The sequence below is a fragment of the Mustela lutreola genome, chromosome 1 (assembly GCF_030435805.1).
Source record: "Mustela lutreola isolate mMusLut2 chromosome 1, mMusLut2.pri, whole genome shotgun sequence".
Classification (NCBI taxonomy): Eukaryota; Metazoa; Chordata; class Mammalia; order Carnivora; family Mustelidae; genus Mustela; species Mustela lutreola.
Window position 1 is genome coordinate 127516881 of NC_081290.1, and position 11207 is coordinate 127528087.

The 11207-nt window shown below is 43.4% G+C and overlaps 1 protein-coding gene across 3 annotated transcripts in view; it reads right to left on the minus strand.

Annotated features, from left to right (window-relative positions):
- PDGFC (platelet derived growth factor C) overlaps positions 1-10773 on the minus strand; it is a 201348-nt gene extending 190575 nt beyond the window's left edge. Inside the window, exons 1-2 of one of the 3 annotated variants that reach the window (XM_059173878.1) lie at positions 10590-10679; positions 9723-9956 (exon numbers count right to left, since the gene is read on the minus strand). In XM_059173878.1, coding sequence (XP_059029861.1) covers positions 9723-9840 — 118 coding nt within the window. In that variant the 5' untranslated portion in view covers positions 9841-9956; positions 10590-10679. Of the gene's footprint in view, positions 1-9722 lie in introns of all 3 variants that reach the window. The other 2 variants (XM_059173869.1, XM_059173885.1) reach the window with 2 other exon arrangements.
- Between the last annotated feature and the right edge of the window lie 434 nt (positions 10774-11207).

Consider the following 11207-nt stretch of genomic DNA (forward strand, 5'->3'; position numbering starts at 1 on the left):
ACTTTTGTTTATAAATAAAAGTGACGTAAGGAACAAAATGCATACTTACAGAGACATTGCTACTTCTTTAACAGGAAGCCAGTACCTTTTATTACCTACAACATAAACATAATTCCAGTAGAGGAGATCTGCATCCGGCCCACCCTATCTCTACCTCTGGGTGTGCAGATCAATGCCTGTCATACTTACATTGTCTGATTTTTTTTCTCTTGTTTTCATAGTGTTTACATACCCAAGAATCACTACAACGAATACAGCTGAATTTGATCTGTCCTTTGGGTAATTCGATGGTACATCACACTCTGGTAAGAAGTAGACTTTAGTATATATTTCCATAGAGCAATTTGAAAATGTCAGAAGCTACTGTGTTTTCCTGTGTTCTTAAACTGTGTGCACCCTACTTGTTCTGTCTCCGATTTAAAGGAGGATAAATCAGAAAGGAATACTGCAGGTTCCTCTTATTCCCAAATCCAGTTAGAAATTTCCAGTAAGAAACTGAATATTTCTTTCTTCTCATCTGCTCACATCTTAATCACATTTTAAGCAAATGTTCCTTCTTAGTACATTGATGTTAAATATCGCCTGATGCCACAGGAAAAGAAATTATAATGTTTTAATGACTCTTAATTTGCATTTCTAATCACCTCAGCCTATGAATGTGTGTGGCAGTATGGAAAACAAGCTGTGATTTATTCCTTAGTGGAAAAAAAAGAAGGGGGGGGGGGTAAGTAATAGGACTCTTTAAAAGACAGATGTCCTTATAAATACCCAGCAAAAATAACTGCCAGAAACAACATGAGATAAGTACCACATAAGTCCAGCTTCTGTTGTTAATGGTTTCTGATCTCTGTAGTGACTCAAAAGGCAGGTGCAATGGCCAGCTGGGCATATTAAAACACGGAAGCCTATCTTCATCTTGCAAATGTTGAAAAGCCTAAAATAGTGTCCCCTCACAAACAAGGCTTTCCTAGAATGCAAAAAGCATAGCTCCAAAAAAGTGGCATGGCATCCAGAAAGCACATCCACCAAGAAAACTCATTCTTTTCAGGTCCTTATAAAAAACACAAAATATTTGTAGTGCTGTCTACCAGGGACCCCCAGAATGAGCCTCACTAGAGAAATGATGCAATTACTCAATGTAGAGGAACCTCATAGGAATTCATTTTCCACAAGACTTGAAAGCCTTGCCCTTCAAAGTGTTAAGGCTGTTTTCTTTGCCTCCTGCAACGGAATAGCTTCATTACACTAATTCAGTGTGCTGGAAGCTGCTTTCCTTTTACCACAATCTCCTGATCCCTCACCCAGGCTCATTCCACAGGCCATCCATTTTGTGAATGAAGTGTGAAAACAGCCCTTTGTTTACATAAAGGAGGCAATAGAGAGTAGTGTGGACACAGGCTTAGCTTATGTGAGTGTAACTGAGGCTGTACAGGCTGCCCTTCTCGCCAATTCAGAAGGGCCAAACACGCCTAATGACTGGGACAAAACTGTAACAATAAGCAGTCAGCTACACACCCCAAAGCAGAACTGCTACCACGTCTGCTTCGAAAGTAACTGAAAATGAAGGGTTTTCACTAGCTCTGAAACAGAGAGACAACCTTCTGTTTTATCCTGTGTGTTACGTGCAAACTGCACAAAGCACGCTGCGAATGGCGTCAGGGTCCTTGCACATACACAACCAAGACACCTTTCCACTACTTTCTTCCCTCTACTCACATTCAGCACCAGACTCTTTTTGTCTCCCATGGGATATGCCTTTCCCTGCCTGTATTCTTTTGTGCAGGCTGTAGTAGAATGGTCTAGTAGAATGGTCTAGTAGAATGGTCTAGTAGAATGGTCTCTTTTCCTCTCCCAGACCCACTTCAAATATGTCACCTGCCCTGTGGGAACTTTCCTACTTGCACTTCACTTCCAGGTGGCATCTACCACTTAGCGAATCAACAGAGGAATTTTGAGGTGAAATAAAGCATCCCATGATCCCACAGCACTTTGAGCATGGCATTACTAGACTGCGAGAAAAAAGAAGGATCTGTCCTCGTTCGTGGACAGAGCTTCTCAAGGGCAGAACTGTCTCTTATTCTTTGTGTACCCAGCACCTAGTACAGAACTCAGCCAAGAGCAGATGCTTATAAATATATGCTGAATAAAAGCAATGTTCTAATAAAACATTAGACCATGTAACTCACCAAGGAAGAAGCATGTGACTCTGAGTCCTGGCTTGGAGTCAGACCCAGGTCCAAACATTTACCAGCTATGAGACCTTGGCTAAGCTACTTAGCTTATGAAGCCTTGGTGTTTTTCCTCATAATTCATGGGGAGGTTATAAAGATAAGCTACATATTGTCTGTAAACACTGAGCACACATGTGCCAACTAATACGTGCTCACAGGATGCACACAAAACCAGAGATTCACAGAGAGATCCATAGACCCATCTACCCACCCACAAAGAATGCACCCAAATACTGCTCTTCCTGTGTCTCTCCTGAGAGCTTTAACTGCTGTCTTATCAGGACACTCAGCAGCACTACAAATCTATATCCTCGCACTTATCACCGATGTGCCTCATGCTGTTTGGTGATGTTGGTTTCCCTCAGAAAGACAGACCCTCCATCCTCCTCTCCCTGCAACAGCCCTAAACACACCTCATTTGATTGAAAAATGGCTCAACTACTAGCCGATAAGATAAAAGCTAAGTACAAATAAATAAATAAATAAATCATTGTTTGACAAGAAGGCAAAATTAGTGAGGCCAGCCTGGTAGAGATGGCTTGCCCTAGACAAAGGTCGAATGTCCAGCAAAGACACTGCTCAGTCACCAGGGGACTGGAAATAACTGCTTGAAGATGGCCTATGACATCTAATGTGAAGTCAGGTGACGGAACTCGCTAAGCTCAATGTAGCATGTATTTTCATGAGGTAAAAGGCAAAATGAGCTGATGCTACCAAAAAAATATCATTCTTAATAACCTGACTTTAATGATAAGCTACTTAGTATAACTCCTCTTTAAAATTTTTAGCTCCTTTTGATCTCAGATTTAGGAACTTCACAAATAAAATTTGGGTTGTAGGCAAGCCATTCAAGTCCCCAGCTATTAATTTACTTCCTGATGTTCTTGAATTTTGAGAGAAACATGAACCTCTGAAAAGAATGTTGTATATATTAAAATGTAAATAAAAATTAAAATCACTCATTAAATCCATTCAAAGAATAACAGGTTGTGCTTTGAGAGCCCACTAAGCCATGCTCATTTATTCATTCCTATGGTACTTTTACCAGTGAGACATCCTGCTAAATGAAATGTTTAAAATTATTGTTTTTTTTTAAAAAAAACTGCCTTGTGGAACCAAGCATCCCAACGTCAACCATCCTCTTCATCATCATTAGCTGATAAACCAAAATATTGGAATGAACATCATCCATCTATGGACCTAGTACATCTGCTTAAAATTAAGTCTGGATATGCAGTAGTAACAATTCTGAAGGTAGTTTCTCAAGTTATTTCCCAAATTATCAGGTTTCTACTCCAATAGAAACAATATACGTTAGCCAGATTATCTCCTGTATTTAATGAATGTGATTATTTCAAGATTAAAGTTTTCCTTAATATTCTTGTAAGCTGTGTTTCAGGATCAAGGGTGTCCCGTCTTCCTTTACAACCAACAAAGCATGCAACCCTCTAAAATAATAAAGAATGGTTTTCATACAAAGCATCAGAATGTTAAAACTAGAATTCCATTTGCCCGGTTGATACTTTATGTAAGGAAAAATACATCACCACACTAGCAGTTTAATACTGTTGCACTCAGCAGTGGCCTAGATAAAGTCACTGAGCTCTTCAGGTCTCCCTTCACACATCTGTGAGGACAGGCTCTCAGGAGCTGTCCAGTCCTAACATTCCGTGCACCATATTTATTGCTCAGGTCTAGCCTGTGCATCTGTGAGCCACAAGCAGAAGAAGGAAAGCACACTTCTTTCGGAGGCCTCTCAGCCATGCCGAATTCACCATTCTTCAGATCCTTGGCCCACATCACACAGCACCCCATCTTTGGGAAATACAGAGGTATGCACAGAAATGGCACTTTCAAGAAAGTAACTAGCACCAGTTCTAGGAAACCTACCCACATGCTCACCTGGTAACATGATATATTAACCGAGATGGTAAGGTAGTACTTTGACTGGCATCACAACCAATAAAGAAACAAGTTTATCTTGTGAAAAATGTAAAATAATGTGGAAGTTCCAAGATCAAAAAGACACCTTCATAGATGGCCTACTATTAGAGTCAACACCAGAGACTTACTCTAATAAGGCACTACATCCAGAACCATCCAACAAAATATTATGGAGCAACATACTACATGTTATCCCATTCCAGGTGCTAAAGCTCCCACAAAGAGCAACTCGGTCAAAGTCCATACTCTCATGGAGCTTACATACTCTGGGAGTGGTGGGGGGGTTGGTTTACAAGTATTCAATTGATCAATACCAAGAAGAATATCAAAAAGTGATAATAAGTACTACGCATTTAATTAACACCTTGATGTGATCGTGAGGGCTGGCTAATTCAGATTAAGTGGGCAGAACAAGACTCCACGGAGAAGATGATCCATTTAATTTAGAAGACAGGAAGAGGCTACTCAGGCACAAGCACCTGATCAGGGTTGTCAACGGAAACCACCACCACCAAGTGAGGTTACAATCCCATACCATGTGTGTCATGTCCCCCTGCTTCATCTCACTCCCCACGCCCCAACCCTTGATGAGGTAGAACACAAGAAGCTGCAAAAAGGACGTTTTTTAAAAAGGTCACATCCTTTCCTTACTCCAGGTCCTTCAAGCCTCAGCTGCCCAGCACGGAAGAGAAGAGAGAAGAGTTGGATCTCCAATATGACTGAAATGGTCAGTACCAAAGAGTGTGAAGATGGCTAACAATCAATATGGCAGGCACAGTGATCAATCAGGAAGGAGGCCAGCAGGGTTGCGGTGGTATTCTAAAGGTTCTGAGCTATGTCAAATATTAACCTTGTGGTTCTGATTCATAGACAGTTAATTTGTCCTAAAAGGATAGCACTGGCTCCTTCCCAACCCATTAGAAATATTTCAGTATTTTAACAATCTGTTTGGTAGTACTGGAGCATATCAACTAAAAATCAACCACCAGAGGTGTCATTAGGAAACAGGAGAGATTCAAAACACAAAAACAAAAACAAAAACAAAAACAAAACAAACAAACAAAAAACGCAGTTGGAGACAGGGGTAGTGAAAAATAACATAGGAAACTGTTGTTTAATAAATGAGTAATATAGAAATTATACAGCATTGTATAGAGATATTCTGGCTACATATGGTATTTACAAATAAAATAATCAGAAACATCAAAATTAGATGAAGTAAATAAAGGGATTTTTATGACCATTTTGGTAAACACAAACAGAAATCTATAGAGAACATTTTAGCAGTTTTGGAAACATTTTAGGGGGGAGTATGAACATTATGAATGAATTGATTCAATTTTTATGTACTCAACACACATCACATTATGATTAGAATTCTGTTTCTACAAAAAGTGTGCAGGTTGTAGATAAAACGGAATTTTAGCACTATAAAGATTGAAAAAAACATGAAGTAGAAGAGAATATAAAGAAGATCTATAAAAAAATAAGTGCCAGGGAAGATGAAATAAGAATAGACAAAGCTAAGATTTTGGTGTCCAAGAAGGAGCTCTACAAAAGACCACGACTGGGGAACTTTTAGTGTCAGACTGTGGCCTCTATTTCAAACTATTTAACAAACAATATACAAGTCCCTAAACACCTTTTGGAGGTAAATATAAAATACATCAGATAAACTGTAAAAGACAACTAGTAGAAAGGGAATGTTACCAAAATTTAGAATGGGGCAATTTTTGTCACCAATTGTGAAAAACAATATTCATCATTACATAATGGCACTTTACTTCTTGAACTTCCTCAACAGTCTCAAACAGAGCAGAGAACAAGGAGGAAGTTCTTAAAAAAAAAAAAAAAAGCCTCTAAACAACAAAAATAAATGTCACAAAGGTCATGCACTACAACTTACAGACTAACACGCAGGAAGTCCCTTCAGCACTGGGTCAGAGCCTATTTACTCTTGCACACCATTCTAAGGATTGTGATTATCCATTTTCAGTGAAATAGAGCTTTGAAGCTATCCTCTAGAAAGGGTAGGGAGAGTAGACACAGCTTTGTTAGATACAGGCACAGGGCAAAAGGAGGAGGAACTAGCAGGCATGAAAAGAAAAAAAAAAGAGAAAGAGAGAGGGAAGTTACAAACACAAGATACATATATTCAGAAAGTCATTCCTAGAGAACCATGGGCCACGAAAGTTCTTGAGGAAAAGAGCACATACAATAAATGATGTTCATAAGCATAACCCTAATAACACTAACCAATAGAGACCTATTCTAAATCTGCCCTCAAAAATGGTTAAAGAAAATGAGAACCAGAAGCACATTTCAGCTCCATGGGTAAATTAAAATCACTCACCAATGACATCAAGTGGATGAGGCCTTCCTCCAAAAACTTTGTGATTGGTTGTCTATTTGGGCTATATTTAATTGATAAGGAAAGCTTTGTTACTCTTTGTTTTTTGATGTATATGATTCCTTCCCCTACAACATAGAAGAACCATCTCAGAACTTACTGGTTCCATACCCAGCATTCTCCCCTAAGTGAGTGCACACAGGTATAAGTCATTTTTCCAATGGTCATACAGGAATTATAGGCCAGAAACCCTATTTAAGTCAACGTTCTTATCTTTTTATCTCCTTTAAGATACATTGGGAGACCCTTGCTTTACATGTTAGATTTCAGGGTTAGAAGTCAGGGTAAGAATTAAGGACACAAAGGTAACTTATAACATTGGAGGACAAAGCTATTCTCACAGCAAAGTAGCAAGAATTGCAATACATTATTAGGTCAAAAACCAGGTAACAAATGACAGCAGGGTAAATGACACGAATTCTCCAAAATGAATTCTGAAGCACCTTCACATGATCCAACCTAAATCCAAATATCTAGCATTGGCTATAGCAATCAACTTCCATTTATTTATAACACCTCTTGGAGCACCAAGTTAATATTGAGATGAGGCAGTCCTAAGGATCTGATTGCATCAACACCTGAGAATTTAGAATTCCAGGGAAAAGACAGTGTTACTGGGGAGAGGTCTCTGAAAGCACAAATGAGTTCCTATAGTCACAATAAATAGATCAATTTGGATATTTGGAACTCAGAAGACCTTTCATAAAATGATGCAATGCACACACTGGGCCAATGACATTTCTATGTGGCATCTCCAGGAGGGTTTATACTTCCAGAATTGGGCAATCATCAAAATTGAGAATAGGAAGAGGGCAATCAAAAATCCATCATAACTCACTATGAGGGCAAAAAAATCCCACCTAAGGGAATGAAAATTTGAACTCTCCCCCCAAAGAAGACGAAGAAAAGGAAGTTCCAGCAAATTTGTTCACATTCCAGGGGGATCTTCTTTGGCAACTACCTGTTGTTATCCTCAAAGCTTGGAACCCTGAAGCATAAAATCAACCTGAGCATGTGCGGGGAAAATAGCTCTATATTGCCCCCTAGTGCCGGAAAATCCCACTTTTCCTGAGGCTAAAAACTACAAGGTGAGTAGTTCTCTACCTCTAGTTACTTCCTGCTGCCAACCCTCCCAAGAGCTAAACATAGCTCAATCCTCTACCCACAGATTAGGAAACAGCCAGGCTATTTTTAGCATCATGCAACTTAGGAATGGAAATGGCCCAACCTCTGATGGTAACAGAATGTGTGTGGCCTGGCTTAATGAACTCACCTCTCCAGAGGGTGTGAACCTGCTCAGTAAATTGGCCAATGACCACATGAGAGCTCTGGGGCCCATTACAAAGTGATGACCGACCGGTAGGTGGGTCACAAGGAAGAATGACAATCAGAGGCACAAGTAGCGAAGGGATTCAGGAGGTGACAGATGCCAGGACAAGTTTGATAAAACATCACAGAGGGAGAAATGATAATGGCACAGGAACTATAAAATATAGAAGACAGAAGCCAGGAATATTGTGCGATGTCATTCCGGAGAAGCTTGTTTAGTAAGAAGCAGTATTTTGAACTGGACATTTATTTTACATGAAAAAGAACAAAGGTTAGTCTGATCTGTTTCCTGCCAGGGTACAGCTGGTGCTGGGGCTCCTTTGATCACTTTCCCCCAGTCCTCTGCAGCTCCTGTGATTAGAGATAGATCCCTAGGCTGCCCTTTGATCAGCAGCTCAAGCGTCTTGCAGGTGCCATGTGCCATCACATTAGCAAGCTGTAAGAAGTAACTACATTAATATTGGTTGATAAATGTGATAATGTGCATTTGCTGCACATACAACACACATACAAATAATGTCTACAAGTGTCCCAGGAATCCCCAATCTTTATTCTTTAAAACTTTCTGTGCTTTCTTAAGGATGAACACTTCAGAGAGCTTAAATTCAAAGTCGAAGCTTGTAAACACCCCAATACATAAAGAAAAAGTTTGCTGTGACTTAAAAAGAGCACACACCATTCTGATTTTCTAGGTATGCTGCTTGGGTTCATTTCCCCCTGTTAATAAAGTGACAGCATTCCTGTACTCTAAATAGATGGCCTTCAAAGCAGTAAAAACATGTACATTTCTTTTCAAATAATGGTAAGAGCCACCACTTGTAAACAGGGTATTTAATATTCTAATTTTAGACAGCCTACATTAACATTGTGGTTTCATGTGCAGTATAAAATTTCTATTTACAAAGTATTCTCGAAAATGACTTCATAATGGTAGATCAAGAGAAAAAGAGTTTAGAAATTGAATGATGTAAATCATATGGGGTTCAGAGGCTAAGCAAATTACACACCCTGAAGCTGCCCTGGCTTTATGAAAGGAGTCTTTCTACAGCTCTGTGCAATCCCAGCCCAAGGGAACTTGCATCTGAGAGTTTTCTAAACATTTCAGGTACACTTGAAAGCTGAAAGTAATTCTCATTTCCTATGCAGGATTAAGTCGTTTCCAGCACACACAAAATAGCAGTCATTCACCAACACATATAAAAACACACACCAGAAAGGTAAGGGCTTCAGAGTACAAAGGCACATTTAAAAAAAAAAAAAATAGAGCGCGAGAGAAATACATTTTTTAACTCCCCCTAAAAACGTCCACACGGCCTCTTGACCTCTCTATTTCTATCTACTTACTGATTAATTGATGCCTTTCCACTCTGAGTGCTTCAATTAATGTGGCTGGTACATTTCCTCAAACACACCCACCCCCCAAAAGAAAATCGGAGTAAAGTCAAACGTGCCAAGACTCATTCATTCTGGATTCATTTTTCGAGGCAGTTCCTGAACTTATAACTCTGGCAAGGAAAAGTTCTGCAATGTGCGTTTGAACTGACGTTCACAATCGCTCCCAGAATGTCCTCTTTAACTGAGCCAGCAGTGGCACTCACGTTGCCCTGTTACAGCTTTGTGGCAGCTCCCGAGGTTGCAAACTGCACGTAACCTCCTAAAGTCCATGCCAATGAACTCAGCGCGCATTTGCATGGACAGAGAGACGATCATACCCTCGCAGGGTGGTGTACATCACACACCAACGCACAATGCCAAGGTAACACACACAGCGAGAAACGAGAAGAAGGAGAATGAGGCAAAAGACTCACCGTTCTGTTCCTTGTTGCTGGAGTACTGGAATTTACTACTCAGGTTGGACTCAGCCTGAGTCCTGTGTCTCTGGCCGGCCAGGGCAGATGTCAGCAGGAGAAGCCCGAAGAGGAGCATTTGGCTGACTGGGGCGAGAACTCACTCACGGCGGGCACTTTGGAAGCAGCGACTCCTGAGTCTCTTTCACCACCGCCAGGGGAAGGCTGCAGTGGGGTGGAAGCGCCGAGCCTGCTCTGGCAGCAGAGAATCGCAGGGTAGTTTCCACATAATCCCATCCAAAACTTTTTCCTAGAGCCCTCTTCTGTGTCTCCAGTTTTTGAAAAGGATCAAAGCAAAACCTGGATCTGAACCAGTTTCCCAAGGTTTAAACAAATCCTGAGCTGTGCCGAAGTGGTGGGGGTGGGGGTGAAGACGAGGGAGGAAAGAGGGGGTGGGGACGCGGGGGAGCCGGGGGAGCGGCGAGAAGTCACCAGCAAGTTGCTGGGAGCACCTGTCAGTTCGGGGGACAGGACAGAGGCGAACACTCAAGGGTCGCGCGAAGCCAGCCTCGAAGCCAAGTTGGCGGCGAGCAGTTTCTGATCAATAACAAAGCTGCCAATAGATGCGCTCTCCGGGCGCCCCTCTCCCCCGCCCCACCCCCACCCCCGAAGGGGGAGGGGGAAGAAACAAGGGTAGGTTGCTGCGGCTGGTCCCGGGGGCCGCGGAGCCGGAGCGAGGCCGGGGGTCTCCGGGCCGAGGCCGCCCCGGGCGCGGGCGGAGGGAGGCCGCGGGGCTCCCGCTCCCCAGCCCGGCGCGCAGCCTGCGCCTGGTCCCGACCGCCGCGGCGCGGATCCCGGCACCTGGAGTTCTCCGCGACCAAAGTTCACCTTGTTTGAGTGCGTCCTCCGCTCCTCGAGGCCAAGGGAAATTCGGCAGCTCGGGGTCACCTCGGGGCTCCGGTCGCTCCCCGTCCCCTCCCCCCACGCCTTGGGCTCCGGGCAAACCTCGGGGCTCCGCGCGGCGTCTCGGCACCGGGTGGAAAGGGAAGGCCGGCGGCCCAAGGCTTCGGCTTGTCCCCTCCCCTCGTCTACCTTCCCCCCAGCCGGCGGGAGGAGAGGGCCGTGGGCAGAGCCCTGGCGGAGCGCGCGGGGGGCGAGCGGGGGAGGCTGAGCCGCTCTGCCGCGGGCGGCCGCAGGGGCAGGCGAGGGTCGGCGCCTCCGGGAGGGGCAGCCCCGGGCCGCGTCTGCTCGCGCCGACTCCGGCCGCCAACTGGCGGTCCAACAGGTGCTGGCACAGACAGGGGGTGCTGCGGGGCTCTCCCGCAGACGGGACCCAAACGGCCAGGCTAGGAATGCAGCCAGAGCGACCCCGGTTTCCTCCCTCACCGCCCCCCCACGCCCCAGGATGCCCCTAGTCCCAAATAAAGAGCAAGATGGGTGGCGAAGGGGACTGCAAACGCAAAACTGAGTGGAGAACTTCCTGCAACTCTCCCTCTTCCCCCGCCT